This window comes from Ruditapes philippinarum, unplaced genomic scaffold, assembly GCF_026571515.1.
Source record: "Ruditapes philippinarum isolate M1 unplaced genomic scaffold, ASM2657151v2 ctg6347_1_1_1_1, whole genome shotgun sequence".
NCBI classification, from domain to species: domain Eukaryota; kingdom Metazoa; phylum Mollusca; class Bivalvia; order Venerida; family Veneridae; genus Ruditapes; species Ruditapes philippinarum.
In genome coordinates, this window is record NW_026853147.1 from 99,415 (window position 1) to 121,503 (window position 22,089).

Genomic DNA, 22,089 nt, shown 5'->3' on the forward strand with positions numbered 1-22,089 from the left:
CTACAACCAGTTTATTTGCCATCAGAATTTCAAATATTGGTAAAAGCAATAGAAATGTATCATTTGGATATTCTTATAAAATATTGCTTGAAAAAAATGTTGGTGATAAATTTTAAAGTGATTAAGTATGAACATTTATATGACGAAAAATTATATTTTATTCTAGAACATTATATTATCTGCTATACATATAAACATGTAATATTGGATAATGTATTCTTCACAATGTCAACTACAAGTACATCAATATATATAAATATTTTGTGGTTTGTTGTCTATGTCTTATACTAAGTACTATCAATTTTATCATTTAATACATTACAGACCTTCCATTATTGATTGTATACTTTAAAAAGTCAGCAGGATAATATTGTCCAGGATAATAGTGTCATAACTTTCATTAAGCAGTCATTTTGGAGCAAGAAATTTTACTTTCATCTCGTTTCATGTAAATCTTTAAACTTGTGGCTTACATTTGTCTTTTGATGACATTTATTTTGCTGAAAAAGTAAATCTTTATTGTGCGTGCCTGCTTGTATGCATGCATAAATGTATGCATGTTTGTATGTGTGTGTGGTACACAAGAATCTGTAACCAACCTGTTCAGGGTTATGCTCAGAGTTCCAGTTTGGTAATGTCGTCAAATAAACAAAATTGCATTCAAGTGCACCATGACCATGAACCACTGCTATTTCTCCAAACTTGATCTCATTTGGATATTTTTCTTTGCACTCATTTTGAAGATCTTGACCGCCCTCTCTAAGTACAGATTTACAAGCATTGCCACTGTTCAGGTTCAGGTTAGGTGCTGTTGTAACAACAATTATGTTACCCTGCAATTGTAAGGACAAGACAAAGTAAACGAGCCGCGTCACGACAAAACCAACATAGTGCGTTTGCGACCAGCATGGATCCAGACCAGCCTGCGCATCCGCAGAGTCTGATCAGGATCCAAGCTGTTCGCTCTCTGTTTCTCTACTTGCTATAGGGTTTGTAAGCGAACAGCATGGATCCTGATCAGACTGCGCGGATGCGCAGGCTGTTCTGGATCCATGCTGGTCGCAAACCCATTATGTTGGTTTTGTCATGACGCGGCTCAAATTATGTTTGTTTCAGGGAAAGAGATCAGTGCAGTATATATATACTTCCTTTCAATTTCCATATCATTCACACAAATTCATCATTTTATATATTTTTTGGTCATATGATCAAATACTTTATAAATAAGGCTGTCAGTAACCAGCATGCCTGGCTATTCTCAGTACTTGATAGTAAAAAAGAGCCTTCACAAAAGTTCAAAAAGGACCATAAGTTTGTAAAAATTCATGTCGGAGTTATGGGCCTCAATCACAGATTGCATTTTATGCTGTAAAATAAGTCAGTGAAGTTTTAACCTATATTCCCTTTAGTACTTTTGAGATACCATCTTGCACGCAAAAACTTAACCAAAGTGTGACCCCAACAACTGGGTGAATTAAATAGCCATCCCCTTTTTTGGGTAGTTGAACTAAAATCTCACAAGAGAGAATTCAAATAAAAAATAACAATCATCCAACTTAGGAATATTCATATCGGAGATTTTTTTCAAAACTAAGACAACATTTCATTGAGGGTAGGAAAATATTAATATGTATAATTATCATTGTTTAACAAGTAATTGACTTGTGCATTAAAATCTATTATTAATAGTATTCGATTAAATTATAAACTATACACATTACTATTTGCAAGCTGTGATTTAAGTGCAAATGCATCTTTGCTTTGTAAAATGTAAAAACAATAAACAGAAAAATGACGCACATCTTGTTTCCCAAGTTCTCCCTTCACAAGATATACTTTAACTCCATTTTGTGCTTTAAATCCTTGTTCCCTTGGTGATGACAAATCTGATGCTGCTGGTCTAAACACATCTAAAAATAGATTATTAATATGATACATAATACATGAAACATTAGTAATTATAGAAACAATAAAGAGAACCATGATGGCCCTGAAATCGCTCACATGTATATTGGCCCTCGGGGCGGGGCCAAATTTAACCTAGAGGCTTTTATTAGAACAAACTTGGTAGACATCCATTTGAAGATGTTTCATGATAAGCTCTTAGCTCTAGCTGTAAAATGATTTTTTAAGTTTTTACTATACACATATAGGAAAAACAATGACCCCCCCCCCTCTGGGCGGGGCCAATTTTCTCCCCAGGGCTTTTATTTGAACAAACTTGGTAGTCACACACTAGAAGATAGTTCATGCTTAATATTTAAACTCTAGCTCTTTGGGTTTTTTAAAAGAAGATTTTTTAAGTTTTTACTATATACATCAATGATCCCCAAGGCGGGGCCAATTTTAACCCCAGGGCCCATATTTGAACAAAAATGGAAGACACCCATTAGTAGATGTTTCATACTAAATATCTTAGCTCTAGCTCTAAGAGTTTTTCAAAAGAAGATTTTTTTAAGTTTTTAATATATACATAAAGGGAAAAACATTAACCCCCTGGGGAGGGGCCAATTTTGACCCCAGGGCTTTTATTTGAACAAACTTGGTAGACACCCACTAGAAGATGTTTCATGCTTAATATCGTAACTCTAGCTATATGGGCTTTTTAAAAGAAGATATTTTAAGTTTTTTTCTTTTGGTTGCCATGGCAACCAGAGTTCTGCTTGAAATTAAATTCTTTGAACAATTTTTAAAGTTGACTACCAAAGGAACATTCCTGTGAAGTTTGGATTAAATTGGCTCAGCAGTTTATGAGGAGATGTCGTTTAAAGTAAAAGTTTACAGACAAACGGACGGATGCTGTACGGACGGACGCTGGAGGAAAAGCGATCACAAAAGCTCACAATGTCACTTTGTGACAGGTGAGCTAAAAAGACTTAAGCTTTTTTATTGCATGATGCATTAAATACAAGAGTAAGGGGAACAGTGCAAACATTTGATCATTAACATGTAAAAATTCATAAAATTACCTACAAAAAAACAACAATGAGTACCCTTAATCTGCTAAAAAGTGAAATGAATTTGCCCAGCTTTCAATTTTGAACAGCCCATTTAAAGATAAAGAAATTACCAAACTAAATTCAAAAGCTGAACTACCAACAGAGTCACACTGCATGGACAAACAAGGCCCGATACAATTCTCACTCCCATAATAGAGCACCATATAGTAAGGCCCCAGCAAGTGTCTGCAATGCAGGTTATACTTTTCTATGGCTATTTTTGGTGCAAATATAAGATAATTTTATTAACCCTGCAATGCAAGGACACTGTAATGTGAAACAAATCATCAGTTACTCTGTAAAGTTCTCACCTGTCAGATTTTGTTTTTTCGGCTGGTTTTTCGTTATACCATCGCAGTATAGATCATATAGCGACTTTCTAGCTTTACTGTTGGAGGAAAACCTCAGGTGCACCTTTGTGCATTATTTCAGTCACAAACAGGCACCTGAATAGAACCACTGACATTCTGTAAGCTAGTTGGATAGCTTTCTCAGATGAAAGGTGAGATATTATCAAGTTTATGAAGAACTTGTGCTTAACATTGAAATACCTTGATTGGACCCTGTGGCTCCTCTGGAAAAATGTGGCCCTGTGGCTCCTCTGGAAAAATGTGGCCCTGTGGCTCCTCTGGAAAAATTTGGAATCATATATCCATCGCTATCTTCAATCTCCTCATCAGCTATATCTGCTGTTTCAACAAATGTTGCATTCTCTCCAGGTATTTTGATAAGACAGCTATTTAAAATATAAAAGAATAAATACATTGTGAAAGAAAGAAAGAGCTTCTTGAAATCAAAGGCTATGAAATTACAGTAATTAAACTAACAAAATAAACAAGTGAAATAAATGACAATGCCTATAATAATCAGAGTGTCTTTGGGATATACGTTTTGTTTGCAAGTGCAAAAACAATGAATCATGTATTTGAAATATAAAAAAATGGATCTTATTCACATGTTTTTTCTAATTATTTCATATGTTCCACTACTTTAATGAGACTATTTTCTTCTTCAGTAGGTTAAGACAGGGCTCTCCTTCATGTAAATATTCAGTGACGGAGTCTCCTTTTTTAACTTAAAAACAACAGCGGAGAAGTGATCCATATATGTTGCTGAAGCAGACGACAAAAAAAGTGCAAGAAATTTTACCTTGTTTCTTGTTCAATTTTCTTGATAGTTCCATGCTCATTTTCATCTTTGAAAACATTTTTCACGGCAACTTTTTGTATGGTGTGTTTCTCCCAAACAATTGCATCAAAAAATATCTTAAACTCTTTCTTTGCTTCAAAAATACCTCGTTTATTTCCCCTTATGTTTACAGACTCATCTGTAATGATAATGTAATGAATCAACAAAAGTAAACAAGAATGAGTAAATTTAATGGTATCTGATAACATGTAAAGAAAAAGACTTAAATTACATATATCATAAATATTATATAAATCATTTGACACAGAACTATTACTGTAATCAGTTAACTTCTTCTTATTCTTATCAATTTGAATAAATAGCGGCTAATGAGATTTTTATAGTTACTGTAGTTAATATTTCATTACCTTTGAGTTCAATTTTCACTTTGTGTTTATCTAATCTCTTTTCAAGTCTACTAACAAAATCCTGTCTGTGTTCTCTGATAAACCTGATATTTACTGTTCCAGTTTTCAAAGTATCACTTAAGATGGCATTTTCATCAAGGAAATCTTTCACACGGGTATGAACTTCATGAGTTTCTTTTCTCATCCCATGTATAAGTAGTTCACTGTCCTTGGCCTCTAATTCAGCAGAATTCTCAAATGTTTCAGTAATATGTTCACTGAATGAAACCCATTCAGGTGATGTTAGAACTTCAATTATACTGTCTTCAACAGGTTCTTTCATTTCAATAACTGCTGATTTCAGAAGTTCTTCAGCTTTTTTGCAGACTTGAGAGCTCATTTCATCTTCATCAAACACTTCATAATCCATCTCTTTCTCATCTACTTCATATGCGTAAAGACTAAACACTTTAGCATCCATTTTCCAAACAGCAATTATGTTGTTTCCTTCCAACAGTGATTGTATCTTACAAGTCAAAACATTGTTCACAAAAAATACACATTCCTTTGAAAATCCATGGTTCCATTGCTTGCGTGAAATTCTGTTACCCATATCGTGCCATTTGAGGCGTACAACAGTAATGTCCTCAGGTTGCCCTTCAATTCTTAATTCACCATCTCCAATATCTATCTTAATATCTTCCCGTTCATGTTTCAAGTCTTCAAAAACTCCTATTTTCTCTAACAGCTTCAGTTTCAAATTATCAAGATTATCTATTGTTTCTGTTCTCCTACTCAGACGTTTTTCAATTTCTGTATGCTTTTCTTTAAGTTGTCTTAATTTATCTTGGACTGGATCACTGAAGCCAATGAATATTATTTTAAAAGCTGCACTGTCAATGCTAGCAACAACTTCTTCACAAGCTTGCATATTTTCTGAAATAATCATTAATAATATCAAATTAATGAAAATGGTTGAAATCAAAGATTTGGAAAGAGTGCATTTATATATAGCTTGCTTATGAAATGCTGGTGGTTTCAACAAAGGTGTCTAAAATGTATGAATGAGCACTTGAGGCTTTCCTCCACAAATAAAACTGAAAGGAAGCCAAATAACCTTTTTTATTGTCTACTTGAATTGAATAAATAAAGAATAATAAATTGCTGAAAATTGTTCTGAATGAGAAATATTTTGTTAATATCAAAATTAAATCTTCTATGTAAGGCTACAAATGATTTGAACCAGTGAAAACTAGCTTGCGTTCTTTAAAGAGACAAGAGGGCCATGATGGCCCTGAGGTCGCTCACCTGTATATAGGCCCCCGGAGCGGGGCCAGTTTAAACCCCAGGTCTTTTATTTGAAGAAACTTGGAAGACACCCAATAGAAGATGTTTCATGATGTTAAGTTTTTACTACACACATATAATGGAAAAACAATTACTTTCCTTCTCCTCCCCCCCCCCCCCCTTGCAGGGCCAATTTTAACCCAAGGGCTTTTATTTGAACAAACTTGGTAGACAACCATAAGAAGATGTTTCATGCTTAACATCTAAGCTCTAGCTCATTGGGTTTTTTAAAAGAAGATTTTTTAAGTTTTTACTATACAAACAATGACACCCCTGGGGCGGGGCCAGTTTTGACCCCAGGGCTTTTATTTGAACAAACTTTGTAGACACTCACTAGAAGATGTTTCATGCTTAATATCTAAACTCTAGCTATTTGGGTTTTTAAAAGAAGATCTTTAAGTTTTTGCTATACACATATTAGGAAAATCAATGACCCCCAGGGCGGGGCCAATTTTGACCCCAGGGCTTTTATTTGAAGAAACTTGGAAGACACCCAATAGAAGATGTTTCATGATGTTAAGTTTTTACTACACACATATAATGGAAAAACAATTACTTTCCTTCTCCTCCCCCCCCCCTTGCAGGGCCAATTTTAACCCAAGGGCTTTTATTTGAACAAACTTGGTAGACAACCATAAGAAGATGTTTCATGCTTAACATCTAAGCTCTAGCTCATTGGGTTTTTTAAAAGAAGATTTTTTAAGTTTTTACTATACACATATTGTTAAAAACAATGACACCCCTGGGGCGGGGCCAGTTTTGACCCCAGGGCTTTTATTTGAACAAACTTTGTAGACACTTACTAGAAGATGTTTCATGCTTAATATCTAAACTCTAGCTATTTGGGTTTTTAAAAGAAGATTTTTAAGTTTTTGCTATACACATATAAGGAAAATCAATGACCCCCAGGGCGAGGCCAATTTTGACCCCAGGGCTTTTATTTGAACAAACTTTGTAGACACTCACTAGAAGATGTTTAATGCTAAATATCTAAACTCTAAACTCTAGCTATTTGGTTTTTTTCAAAGAAGACTTTTTAAGTTTTTGCTATACACGTATAAGGAAAATCAATGACCCCCAGGGCGGGGCCAATTTTGATCCCAGGGCTTTTATTTGAACAAACTTGGTAGACATCCATTAGAACATGTTTCATGCTAAATATCTTAGCTCTAGCTCTTTGAGTTCTTTAAAAGAAGATTTTTTAAGTTTTTACTATATGCATATAGGGAAAATCAATGATCCCCTGGGGCGGGGCCAATTTTGACCCCAGGGCTTTTATTTGAACAAACTTTGTAGACACTCATTAGAAGATGTTTCATGCTAAATATCTTAGCTCTAGCTCTTTTGATTTTTTAAAAGAAGATTTTTTAAGTTTTTACTATATGCATATAGGGAAAATCAATGACCCCCTGGGGCGGGGCCAATTTTGACCCCAGGGCTTTTATTTGAACAAACTTGGTAGACACTTACTTGAAGATGTTTCATGCCGAATATCTAAGCTCTAGCTCTTTGGGTTTTTTAAAAGAAGATATTTAAAGTTTTTTCTTTCGGTTGCCATGGCAACCAGAGTTCTGCATGGAAATAAATTCTTTGAACAATTTTTAAAGATGACCACTAAAGAAACATCCCTGTGAAGTTTGGATGAAATTGGCTTAGTGGTTTATGAGGAGATGTCATTTAAAGTAAAAGTTTACGGACGGACGCCGGACGGCCGGACGCCGGACGAAAAGCGATCACAAAAGCTCACCCTGTCACTTTGTGACAGGTGAGCTAAGAAAATGATTTAGAACATGCCACACACAAACCATAAGATACTATATTATAAAATGATTTTGTTCATGTACATGGCCTTTGTCTGAATAACATTTAAATCAAAATTATAACCAATAGTATATATAATAAAAAGACAAACACATTACACATGCATGCTGATAAGCCCAAAAAATGATAATCATGCATGTACAGTCATCAGTGAGTGAGTCATGTATGTTCGTAAGTTCCATGTACAAAATGTGTTATGTGACAAACATAAGTGTCCTATTCTTACCACAGGGTTCATAAAAACTTAATAATACTTAATAAATACCTGAATTGAAGAACTCGATCAGTTCATTCCAGACGTGTTCTGAAGATTTCAATGGTCTTTCTATGATGTTCACGGATATGAATTGATCAATAATACTTCTTGAAGATACCTCCCATTTCTCAGCAAGTCCTTTAAATCCAGTCATCTCAGGTGTCAGCATACAGTGAAGCTGTAGCACTTTTTCCTTGAATTCCAGTGAGCAATGGTTCTTTTTTAAATCATCGTGCAGTTGAGCACAACATGATCTGAAATTTCAATAATATACAAATCTATCTAAAGGCTTAGTATAACTCAGAAATGATAACATTTTTATTTCACAAAACCTTTAAATGTTTGGTATGTTGTTACAGTATCTACTTAAAGCACTGAGTTTAAATAATATTTATAATTCTGCTTTCCTGTCAAATCAGGTTGTAGAAGCTTTGATATGATATCCTGAGCCGGCATCCAGTCACATAATAAAAATCGAGGCAAAGCTCTTGTTTCTAAGTTATACATTGTAATAGCAAAATACCTGGTGAAATATGCAAGTGGTGAAATACTTAAGATAATTCTAAGAATAGTGGGGAGAGGGGTGTAACTATTGAAATGTACTACAAAATATTTAAAGCTACACATATTTTTGGGCTTTTTTATTAGTTTTATGAGCATAGAAAACAACAAATACCTCTCAAGGATGCACAGATAATTTGGATCATATTGTACATCCACTGGTTCTGGTATTTTTAGAACATGTATCCTAGAACTCCAGATAGCTCCGCCTTCACATTCATAATAAGGAGATACACGAAGAGGTTTCCCATCAACTTCATGTCCTTTTTTATCACATATTCTTTTAACAACTGAAATGATGAAATGTTAGCACTTGGATCTGATATACATCTGTTTCACAAGCATTTACATGCTCATGCATAACAAGAGGGCCATGATGGCCCTGAGGTCGCTCACCTGTATATAGCCCCCCCCCCACCCCCAACGTTGCAGGGCCAATTTAACCCAAGGGCTTTTATTTGCACAAACTTGGTAGACACCCATAAGAAGATGTTTCATGCTAAACATCTAAGCTCTAGCTCATTGGGCTTTTTAAAAGAAGATTTTTTTTAAGTTTTTACTATACACATATATTTAAAAACAATGACACCCCTGGGGCCCGGCCAGTTTTGACCCCAGGGCTTTTATTTGAACAAACTTTGTAGACACTTACTAGAAGATGTTTCATGCTTAATATCTAAACTCTAGCTATTTGGGTTTTTTCAAAGAAGATTTTAAGTTTTTGCTATACACATATATAAAGAAAATCAATGACCCCAGAGGCGGGGCCAATTTGACCCCAGGTCTTTTATTTGGACAAACTTTGTAGACACTCACTAAAAGATGTTTCATGCTTAATGTCTTAACTCTAGCTATTTGGGTTTTTTCAAAGAAGATTTTTTAAGTTTTTTCTATACACATATAAAGAAAATCAATGACCCCCCGGGGCGGTGCCAATTTTGACCCCATGGCTTTTATTTGAACAAACTTGGTAGACACCTATTAGAACATGTTTGATGCTAAACATCTTAGCCATAGCTCTTTGAGTTCTTTAAAAGAAGATTTTTTAAGTTTTTACTATATGCATATAAGGAAAATCAATGACCCCTCAGGGCGGGGCCAATTTTGACCCCAGGGCTTTTATTTGAACAAACTTGGTAGACACTTATTAGAACATGTTTCATGCTCAATATCTTAGCCATAGCTCTTTGAGTTCTTTAAAAGAATTTTTTCAAGTTTTTACTATATGCATATAGGGAAAAATCAATGACCCCCCTGGGTGGGGCCAATTTTGACCAAAGGGCTTTTATTTGAACAAACTTGGTAGACACTCACTAGAAGATGTTTCATGCCAAATATCTAAGCTCTAGCTCTTATGGTTTTTTAAAAGAAGATATTTAAAGTTTTTTCTTTAAAGTTCTGCATGGAATTAAATTCTTTTAACAATTTTTAAAGGTGACCACCAAAGGAGCATTCCTGTGAAGTTTGGATGAAATTGGCTTAGTGGTTTATGAGGAGATGTCATTTAAAGTAAAAGTTTACGGACGGACGACGGACGGACGATGGACGGACGGACGAAAAGCGATCACAAAAGCTCACCCTGTCATTTTGTGACAGGTGAGCTAAAAATTGTTGGTTGCTTTTTTTTAATAAATATATGCCTGTTGCCAGGAGACATACTGTTTGAAGCATATATGTTAATGTTTAAAAGTCACATAAAATTAACAAGAAATGTCAAACAACACATATGCCGTCCCTTTCTAGCCCTTCACTCACATTATTGGTTATTTTGTTATAGAAACTTGCCATAAATGGGTACATGGAAGTGTTCAGTTATGGAAAAAAGAATAATAATGAAGACTTTGTGATAGTTTTCAAGATAATGAGCAGAAACCATTCTGACATTTCAGGCCCCTGTGACCTTGACCTTTGAACTAGTGACCAAAAATCAGTAGGGGTCATCTACTCGTTATGACCAATCAATATTAGAAATATGAAGACTTTGTGATAAATAGCTTTCAAGATAATTAGCTGAAACCATTCTGACATTTAAGGACCCTGTGACCTTGACCTTTGACCTAGTGACCCCAACATCCATAGGAGTCACTTACTAGTAATGACCAATCAATATGTGAAATATCAAGACTTTGTGAACAATAGTAACAAAGATAATGACCTAGTGACTCAAAAATTAAAAGGAGTCATCTACAAGTTATGATTAATCACTATGTGAAATATGAAAACTTTGTGATAAAAACTTTTCAAGTTAATCAGCGAAAAACCATTATGACATATAAGGCCCCAGTGACCTTGACCTTTGACCTTGTCACCCCAAAATCAATAGGGGTCATCTCCTCGTTATGACCAATCACTATGTGAAATATGAAGACGTTGTAATGCATTGTTTTCAAGGTAATCAGCAGAAACCATTCTGACATTTAGGCCCCTGTGACCTTGATCTTTGACTAGTGACCCAAAAATCAATAGGGATCGTCTACTCATTATGACCTATCACTATGTGAAATATGAAGACTTTGTGATGCATAATTTACAAGATAATCAGCAGAAACCATTCTGATATTTCAGGCCCCAGTAACCTTGACCTTTGACCTTGTCACCCGAAAATCAATAGGTGTCATCTACTCGTAATGACCAATCACTATGTGAAATATGAAGACTTTGTAATGCATAGTTTTCAAGATAATCAGCGGAAATCATTTTGATATTTAAGGACCCTGTGACCTTGACCTTTGACCTAGTGACCCCAAAATCAATGGGGCTCATCTACTGATTATGACCAATCACTATGTGAAATATGAAGACTTTGTGATAAATAGTGTTTAAGATAATCAGTGGAAACCATGTGGTCTACCAACAGACAGACAGACTGACAGACAGACAAACCGACAGACCGACATTAGCAAAACAATATACCCCCTCTTCTTCGAAGGAGGGCATAATAATGTTCCTAAACGTCTGGGTTTTAAAGGTTATATTTTATCTATGCTTCTTGGTTCCAGACCAATATCTATAAATTCTAATAAAGTAACAAGCATTTTTCAAAACTGACTAATATCCATTACTTAAGCTTAATGGTTAGCAACTTTTCAAACCATTACAAAAACCAGGCTACATCTATTTTGTGTGTCTGTATCTTCTTAGCTACAGGAACTTAAATACAATTATGAATATGTGGATCGTTCATTATTGCTTCTCATACAAACATATATATTCAACCACTTTTAAGAAAGCTAAAATATACATAAAAAGTTGCAGGAACCATCTATTAATATTTTACTTAATTGTTGCTATGGAAACGAAATCTGCCATCTAGGTTTACCATAGACAAGCTAACTAACAGTCATTGTAACAATTCTCACCATCAGCATCTCCAAAATCTAGAACATAACAACTCCCATCATCTGACTCAAATGTATCACCCTTTAATTCCATTAAAGCTACATTTCCTGTAAAACAGAAAAAAAAACAAGTTTAACTTGTACTAAATTACTGCATTATCATTAGGCATAAAATTCGGACATGTGTTTATGGTTGCTGACATTTAAATACTTGCCACTCACTTTTGTGAGTTCAAATCCTATCAGCAATAATAAATTCTGCCATTAGTAAAAGCTGTCCAGGTACCTTATAGCAAGTTTAAGATTCTATGCAGGCACACTTTGACAGTTACTGGAAATAAAGCATGGAAGAAAAACATTTGTGCTTTATCTGTAGCTGTGAAGTTGGAATATTAGCAACATCTACATGCATATGTTTTTAATTAATATATTATGGTCTATAATTCAATATGATATTCACAGTCCATAGCATGTGCCAATGTTAAGGTGGCTAAGGGGTTCTGTTTGAAATTTGTAAATAATAAGGCACAATTAAAATAATGATTACATCAATTCAGTGACTATTCCTCACATATATGGTCAAATAATACCTAATATTTAAAATAACATGTAAACCTTTTTACAAGCCTTCAAATTCATTCATTTCATTTTATCTATTAATCTTACCTTGAGCTTTGCGACTTTCAAAGTAAAGATCTAGATTCTCTGTGTTGCTGATATGCTCAACACTGCTGACTGCAATTTTGGTTGGTCTTTGAACTTTAAAAACTTCAGGTCTGTGCTGGGCTGAGCCTAGTCTCTCTTTATTTGCATTTACTTTGTGTAAATCTTATTAAAACAATATAAATCATGAACTGGTTAATATGTAAATGTCAATGGAAAATATACAACTATTAATGACAAATACACATCTATCAATGACAAATATACAAATGTCAATGACAAAATGACATTGAATTGACATCATTCTGTTTACAACAAATATACATCTGTCAATAACAAATATACAACTGTCAATGACAAAATAAGAAATTTAAATCTGTTTATGACAAATATGCATCTATCAATGACAAATATACTACTGTCAATGACACAATGACAAATATACATCTCTCAATGAAATATACATAATTGTCAATGACAAATATACAACTGTCAATGACAATTTAACAAACATACATCTGTCAATAACAAATATACATGTCAATGACAAATATACATGTCAATGACAAATATACAATTATCAATGACAAATATACAATTTTTAATGACAAATATACAATTGTCAATGACAAATATAAAACTGTAAATGACAAGGTGGTTTTAAAATATAGACAATAAAATGTTTGCCTTATAAGAGTTATGAAGGAAAAAATAAGATTGAATACCTAGTTTTTTATCTAGTAACACTGTGACAAGAGCACATGTTTTAGAGTAATTGAAAATTGTATCATCATTGTCGACAACACCACGAGTGTAATTTTCCACGAATAACCCCAAAACATCAAGTTTGGTCTCAGGATTGATATCTTTAAAGAATATGTAGTAATCTTCCTCTTTCACTGTCTCTACATGTTCCTACAATACAAAATATACCTAACTCAACATTTTTCTTGACAATGCTCATGCTGATTAATAAATCTTTGAACACTGCCATGTAACATTACATCTCAAAATCACCTTGGTTGTTACATCCCAAAGTGGTACAATAAATTTAAACAAGTTGATGTATTCATGATGTAGCAACATTTAACAATCTAAAATATCACTGTTTAAAAGTAAAAGCCAAAGTTTAAAATGCCAGATCTTCTATAGCTGTATCATCATAAAACTATTAATACATGTAGTTCTAAAAACTACTTTTGTATAACAGCCAATTTTCCCCATTTAGTTATTTTTCATGGTCTTATATTCTATTACATATTCCAGAATTGACCAGTCTATTACTGCTACTTCAAACTGTCTATTATCAAGATTAAGATGGATATATATCATTTTGTCAGCTTACAGTTAAAAGCCAGTGAATTTTTCCATACATTTAACAGCTGTACAAAAACTGTTTCCCCTCACCCAAAAAGGTATATTTTCCCCTTGAAGGGCTATATTTTCCCCAGAAAAGTGCTATGCAGAGTCTACTCAGCTAATTGATAAATTTAATTGACTGAAAGACAGATAGCATTCCCTATAGATAGCCTCTTGTATGTACCATGCATAAATTGTATTGAAATTTTATTAATATGTGTGGGTACCTTTCACTCTCAATTGTATGAATTTGATTTCAGGCTTTCTCCCTTAAATGATTTATTGTGCTATATCTTCCCCTTCAGAATGCCACAGGTTTGTTTTGAAAATTGAAAATAAAATCACAGGGCAAAGATAGAATACATGAACACAGACAGGCTTGGTTCTACAATGGCAACATATGCTTTAAAGTATGGTTTTTCTTGCTTTCAAAGGTTAATATTACCTCTTCTACAATCTCTTTATGTGTCTGTCTTACTTTTTCAACAGTCTTTCTACCACCAGCTGAAAAGGAAAACATTAAAATGAGATAAAAAATATAAACATAATAAAGGAAAGACAGGTAACAATTTTTTTTTCTGAGTGGATATAAGTATTGGAGTTGCCCAACATTTGAGATAGGAATTGTCAATTAGATATCAATATAAAAATACCTGTAAAATTGTGAAGCCAAAAGGCCTAATAAGACTGTATGGAGGTTCTGGAAACTTAGCCCCTACACTGTAGGCATAAAAGCTGACTGACATATTACAACTGGTATTCCAAAAGTTAAACTATACTTCAGAATTAACCTGTTTATGTAATACGAACACAGTACAGGTCATATGGTGACTTTCCAGCTTTACTGGTGAAGAATTCGTCCTCAGATGCCTGGTTTTGCATTATTTTAAGCACAAACAGTCACTTGAGTAGAACCACTAACATTCCATAAGCTAGCTGTATAGCTTCTACACATGAAAGAATCTCAAAGTCCCTGATGGGATTTGAACCCACAGCAGTGAGGTTGGAAGTCAACAACCTAAACCACTCAGCCACTAACTGGTATTGACTTACATTTTGTCAAAGACAATTTATAATTGGATAAACATGATTGTATGAGATTGCAATTTCACATAAAAATATAAGCTAGTTACATTTAAGTAGTTTTATCATATAAGAGACAACCAATCACTGTAATCTTACCAAACAGACAATAAACTTTAAGTTTAAAACTACTTATTTTCTATCGTAACCAAGATCTGAAGATCACATGGTTTCACATAAATGATGAAATTAAGTTTTGATCTTACTAATTTTAGCATTTTCTGTAAAATGAAGTATTTTGTCAATAATTGATAAGTACCAATTAAATTTTCAATAGCATGTCATCAACGCATAATCTCTGACATAATGGATACTGTCACTCCAATCTTATTAATTAAGAATTGCCAATTGCATGTTTTCAGCGGTATAAGTAGACAACTTAATGCCTTTGTAAATACATTTATAAAACTTACGTGTTCTTTTAACTGGAGTGGAACTTGGCATAGATGTTGACCTTTTAACAGCTGCAGATGAAGCTTTTCCCTTCTTTTCCTTTATAGTGTCTTCACTTTTTGATTTTGTAAGCTGAGACTGTTGAGCTTCAGATGCTTTCGGAGTCCTCTTTGCTTCATGACTAACTTCTGTGTGATGTGCATTTTGTGTTTGAGGTCTTTTCAGGCTATCATCACTATCAGGCCTTAAGTTTTCCATTTGTGGTTGGGGTCCAGTTTCATCACAGGTACTAGCTGTTGAATTTTCTGGTGAACATGATCTATATGGCTCTCTATCTGGTTGTGAAAAGCCATATGGCATTCCAAAGTTTTGTTGGGGGAAGTAAGGCTGTTGAAAATATTGCATATTTTGATTTGGATACACCATCCCTGGATTCATATTTGGATTGTAGAAAGGATACTGATATGGGTAACTTCCATCCTGATTAGGATAATAATAGGGTTGGTTCCAACCTGGATTATTAGGTTGATACTGTTGTTGTTGCTGAAACTGTTGTTGCTGATACTGCATGTTATCATAAATAGGTATTTGGTTCTGTTGTTGGTATGAAGGATTCTGTTCTTCAGACACATCTGAATTTGCATCATGTTTATCAGTCTGTGCATTTGGTAATCCATCTGAACTAATAACGTTTTTAATTGTTTCTGTATCTATTTTAACAAAGCTGTCCATTTCTTGTTCTGGTGGAAGTGATCTAGGAGGAATATCTGGAATATCTGGAACATCCACAAACATTGATTTCATGCTCTCTAACACTGCTTCTGACTTTTCAGCAATAGGAGGTGGCTTGTCATCTTCCAAGGTATCCTCTTTATTCTCTCCAAAATCATCTTGATCAATATGGATAGTTTCAACATTCTCTTCCGTATCGTCACTTATACCATCATGGTTTTCTTCCAGAACAATTTCTTCTGTGGAAATGACATCTGACCTCATTTCTAAATCTTCACTTTCTTCTCTTGATAATACATTAAAACTTGAATTGCTTGACCAACTTTTACTTGTTCTTACAAGATCAGACCTGTCAGAATCTTCATTTTCGTCCCTTCCTTTCTCTTCAAACATACTTATTCTATTTCGAATAGATCCAAATTCTACCTTAGATTCTGTATCTTGAACAGTAGTCAAATTATTTAAATCATCACTGCAAACTGTACTAGACATGCTTTCATATTCTTCCTTAATTGTGCCTTTCCCAATGACCACAACTGAATCTTCAAATGTTTTAATTTTCATTTGCACACTTACAGTATCTTTTTTGGACAGCTCTTCTGCAAATGAGTTTTTTGTTTCCTTTTCTATTTCAGGGACTTCATCAGTATTTTCTTTAACAGATAGTATGTCACCCCCCTGGGATGAGGATTGATTGTCTTCTGTCTGCATTGGTGTAGAATCATAAAATATTTCATCTTCTTTCTCAAATGACTGGTTTTCAGGTGTTTCAAATGCACCTTCTGGCTCTGATTCGGATGAATTCTTAGCACTAACATCATCTTTCCCTGAATCAGAATCCTTGAAATCATTCACAAAATTTGCTGCATTATCTTCATCTGAATCATTGTCCTCTGACATTTCTGCTTTCTCAATCTCCTCATCTTTGTTTTCAAAGCTTTTTAAATCATCTACTACTTCAAAACTGCTACTAGCAGTAGATGCTTGAAGTTGAATTTCTTCTCCATCTGTATCAGGTGAGTGCATTCTCTCTTTTGCAACTTGTTCTAAATTATTTTCAAAACAAGTATCAGCCTCATCTGGTTTGATTGAGTTGTCTTCACTTGTACATTCTTGAGCACTGCCTATATCAACAGTGTCTACCTCCTCATCATCTGTTACATCTTCTGCATTTGGCTTTTCAAGAGTATCATACTCAGAAGTGTCTTTTAAAACTGACTTATCTTCATTTGTTTCTTTAGGATTCTTGGTATGTTCCAAATGTTGTTCTGTCTCAAATAGTGGACAGTTTTCTTCTGTCTTCCTATCCATTCTAGGGGATGGTAAAGGTCTTTGTTTCTTTTCTGGTAACTCATCAATCATTTGGATATGCTTATCAGAATATCTTTCTTTGCTTTTAGATTTTCTTGGTGCTGGTTTAGGTGGAATTTTAGGTTTAATACTAGATGATTTTGTATCCACATTTTCTTGGTCAAATAAGTCATTATCAACAATTATAGCTGACTCTGATGGGGATTTTTGACTTTCAACAGTGGCTTCTGTTCTTTCTGTATCTTCATCCATAGATGGGATCACCATCATTGACTTTTCAAATATACCAGTCAAGGCAAAATCTGCATCATCATAATTGCAGTCTTCTTTCATCTTTACTTCCACAGAATCTTCAATGTTCCTATCAGTTGACTCTTCACACATCCTCTTGTCTTGTTCAGAGCATTCCATTGCAAATACTCCAGGACTTGATTGATCTTGCGATTCGGGCCTTTCACATTCTTTGTACTTTCCAGGAACATGCAAAGGCTTGCAAATGTTAAGCATAGATTTTTGTTTACTGTAAGAGTCCTCTGTATCAGAATCTGAATAAGGGCTAAGCCTGCCACTATCTTCTTTTGCAGCTATGTCTTGCTGCATGTTATGTAACTGTTCATTTTCACTTGAATCAGATGAATCTGATTCCTCCATTTCCAAGTATGTGTTGAATCTGCAATATTGAAAAATTGGAAAAATTACAGAAAGATTTTAGATAAATGATACATAAGTGCTATTTTCTTCTTCTCATTTTTAAACCTTTTCATTACAAAGTAAGAGTACATATACTTAAAAGATCTGGAATATACGGTGAGTTTAAATAAAAGAACAAAATGTTGATCCTGCAGTTCATTCTATGAACATTCTTTGGTATTGTTCATAACCTATGAGAAAAATACACCGTAAAACTTTTCCATATTTTAACTTGAGTCAACATTTTTATGACATTATGTGTTGTCAAACTTCTTGAAAAAAAACTTTTTTGAACAATATCATATTTGAACAATGTGAAATAATGAATATCAACTTTATAAAGCTGAATCAATTGATACAATCTGACGATCATCTAACTTAAAGGATGCTACTGATCAGGTTTGGTAATAATCCATCATTCGTTTCATGATGAAAAGTTGACAAGCGAAGAACTGATAGCTATAATCTATCCAACAAAATTCAAGATAAAGAACCTGTTTATTTGCAAAATTATTATTTGAAATTGTTTTTAACATGGTTTCTATCTATCGAATCAGGAAACGTGTAAAATCGAACGCACACCGAGTATATTCACCCAAAGATGCGGCAATACGGTTTCCGATAATGTGAATACGAAAATTGTAATAATGAAGTGCGGAATAAAAAAGTTTTCGAAAGCGACATAATTAATATCATCTAAATGCAACAACTGTCGTTATATTTAAGTGCTCGTTTGTTTCAAAAGTTTTGATGTGACGTTTTACTTAAGTAGATTCCCGCCATTTGTCCCGTTAATCAGCTAATACAAGGATTATTTTAATTTATTCGAGCAGATTTACAAATGTTAAATCTCCGAATGTGATCCGTTCTACAAAGATCGATATGAAACAGATCAGGAAAAGGCTCCATTGAAGATCGGGAAACCACATGTGTTACAAGCCTCATTAAATAAAAGTCGTTATTTACTTACTAACAAAGTTAAATTATTTATTAAATTCGAGGAAGTTTACGTGCATAATTAAAGTGTCATATTACTTAAACGCTTTTATTATATATTTCCTCGAATTTAAGCTATTTTAAGTGTATATATGTTCAACAATGACGTCAGTATTTTTCGGGTATGATACAGTCTTTCTGTCGGCTCATTTTTGTGCATGCGACTCATGAATTATAAAAAAATAATAAAAACAGAATAAGTACTGGTATAAAATACAACCACTTATCAGAATTCACTGATATGCATAGTAATCGCAATCGGGAGGAAAACATAATTTAATAAATTGATTTTATTGCCATAGAAAAACAATTAGATATCGGTATAAAAGAATCTAAGAAATGACCGCAAGTGAAACATTGTAAAACAACTTGCCGAGTGATTTAGGAGGAAACGTTCTCTAAATTAATAAGTCAGAACACGTGCTTCAACCAGCGTTCCTTATTTACATAGATCACCATGGCAACAGACCTCACGTTACATCGCCCTACCTTCCGCATTTGACCGCCAAACCTACCGTTAAAATGGCAGTTTGGGCTGATACACTGGTCTTGTAGTCAATTTGTGAGAAGTTACCGAAACATGGCACAGCCCGAAGGATTCTACCTCGCGAATCTATAAAGGTCTTATGTTATATAAGAACGTTCTACTTTTTTCTTCTTCACAAGCTATCATTATATCAGAGACGTTAAAATACATATTTTTGTATATTATATGTCTCTGATTATATGCAATGTAAGTAATTTTAACATTAATTGATTTTAGGTCTCTTTGTCAACCTGCCAAAAGTATGATTTTCCGAAAATGAAAACATTAAGTATACCGAGTTCGCATTTTTCTTCTTAAAGGTGTATTTTTGCGCAATTTACTTCCTTTTACAGGAAAAAAGACGTACCTGATTGCCGGACGAATGTGAGATTACAATCAGTATATCATGACCATTTTATTTACATGTATACAATACAAGTACATTGTATATCATTAAAGTTTTTATTTAAAGTGATACTAGTATCACACTACTTAATGATTATCGATGATAAACGATAAACATATGCTGATTATCCCAAATGTTCTATTATATAACCAGGTTATGCATATCTAGGTTATTTGATATCCGCCATGTCAATAAAAATATAAATTCACGTACACACATTCTTTTGTATATATCAAAATCGTTTAATGCATTGGATATTATTGTATTGATCAAATCATTAGACATACAGGCCGATTCAGCGGACAATTACATCAAAATATGCCGTGATCTGCGCATCTTACAACTGGGACATAGACAGATATATGGATATGAAATGAGCTATTCACTGACGATTTTCAATTACGTCCGTTAAGATACCATTGAAAAATCATAATTATACCGGTACATGGTATCTAATATCAAGTATTTTCTGAAATCATTTACATGTTGTTTGCTTTTTAACTGATGTTTTCCTTCAGAATGTAGAGTAGAGAAGACAGGACAGTCAACAGTTTCCGCCATTATCAAGAGAAATCCATTGCTTGTTCAATATGGAAATATCGCTTGGGTTGGACATCATGCTATAAAGACGTTGAACAAGTTCATACTTTTTAAAAACATATAACAGTGCTGGGTGCGTGGTCCCGTATACATTGTATATATATTTCTCTATCAATGTAAATTCTTTTTTTGTTCACCGTATAAAAATCATTTATATTACTCACTGTTTGGAGTGAAGATTAAATTTTGCAATGTGATTTATCATGTTATGGTATTAAAATAACGGTAACCTGACAGCAGTCCATTATCTCCTAAATCAACCCTAAAAAGACGAGCGCCTCTCACAAAAAGACACATTAATACCCCTTGTAAAAAGATTAAAAATAAATGTAAAAAAAAGACGAATGTCTCTTTTAAAACTACAAAAAGACATTGGTAAAATCTTTAAGAACTTGCTTCTATTTTTATTCTTGTACTTTTATACATTGCGGTTTCCCATCTTACTCGTCTTATACCGTTACACAAAATGAACACAAAATGAAACTTTCGGTTTCAGTTTTTTAATAATCTACGCATTTGCAAAATCGCCATTTTCTTTTATTACAAATAAATGTTTTAACCTCGATATATTCACCCCAAATCAACGTAATTCCCTTTTATTAAACCAGAGTTATTAATATAGTTATGCATTTATAACAATCATGAATGGAGGAGATAAGCAACAAGCAAACAGTCATAAAAAAAGAAAATAAATATTAAATCGAGAAAATTAGATATTTATGCATGTATAGTTGTGAGAACCTGTATCAGTCATGAAATACATCTATTTTCGATGTTAAATTAAAAAAAAACGGATTTTACAAGGAGCGTCTGCTGTGTTTCTAAAATATGTAATCTTCAACTAAGAACTGGTTTAAAATCAAAAAGTTTTCCTATTTACATGTTCTGGACCTCATAATTATTGTGATTTTCAGTCAAATCCATGCAGTTTCTACATGACTTTTTCTTTATGTATCGTATCGATTAATTCGGGAAAATATACATAAACACATAATATATTATCACATATATCAACGTAAGTCATTGAACATTTAGACCTTTAGTTAGGTCAATACAAAAAAGTACCATTCCGTCGTACAACTCTATTTATAAAAATACAATATAGTTAAAAACACTGGGAGCAAGACTAATACTGTGCACATCTCTAATACTACACGTTTGAAATGAGTTAAGTTGGGCAGAGTGGCAATGTTGCTAGGGAGTTTATTCCATGGTGCAATGTTATGTCGGAAGAAAGAGTACGTACATCACGGTACATGTATATGGTAGTCCGATGAAATCGGGATAAGGGGCACTGCATACATTAACATGTCTGATTAACCTATGTGGGGCTTGGGCATATGGTGGGAGACTTACAGCAACAAGATTATGGTATATCTTAAATATCATGATAAGTCTACAGTCCAATCTGTGATGTTCAAGGGATCACCAGCCCAGTTCTTCATGCATGGCTGGGACTGCAAGAATGTGGCA

At 33.8% G+C, this 22,089-nt stretch overlaps 1 protein-coding gene across 1 annotated transcript in view; it reads right to left on the reverse strand.

Moving 5' to 3' along the window:
* LOC132734967 (protein mono-ADP-ribosyltransferase PARP14-like) overlaps positions 1–22,089 on the reverse strand; it is a 56,542-nt gene that overhangs the window by 33,479 nt on the left and 974 nt on the right. Inside the window, exons 2-13 of the mRNA XM_060721876.1 lie at positions 15,376–18,068; positions 14,325–14,383; positions 13,246–13,435; positions 12,524–12,685; positions 11,879–11,965; positions 8,635–8,809; positions 7,968–8,212; positions 4,556–5,470; positions 4,149–4,326; positions 3,551–3,735; positions 1,801–1,910; positions 600–833 (exon numbers count right to left, since the gene is read on the reverse strand). Coding sequence (XP_060577859.1) covers positions 600–833; positions 1,801–1,910; positions 3,551–3,735; positions 4,149–4,326; positions 4,556–5,470; positions 7,968–8,212; positions 8,635–8,809; positions 11,879–11,965; positions 12,524–12,685; positions 13,246–13,435; positions 14,325–14,383; positions 15,376–18,049 — 5,214 coding nt within the window. The 5' untranslated portion in view covers positions 18,050–18,068. The remainder of the gene's footprint in view (positions 1–599; positions 834–1,800; positions 1,911–3,550; positions 3,736–4,148; positions 4,327–4,555; positions 5,471–7,967; positions 8,213–8,634; positions 8,810–11,878; positions 11,966–12,523; positions 12,686–13,245; positions 13,436–14,324; positions 14,384–15,375; positions 18,069–22,089) is intronic.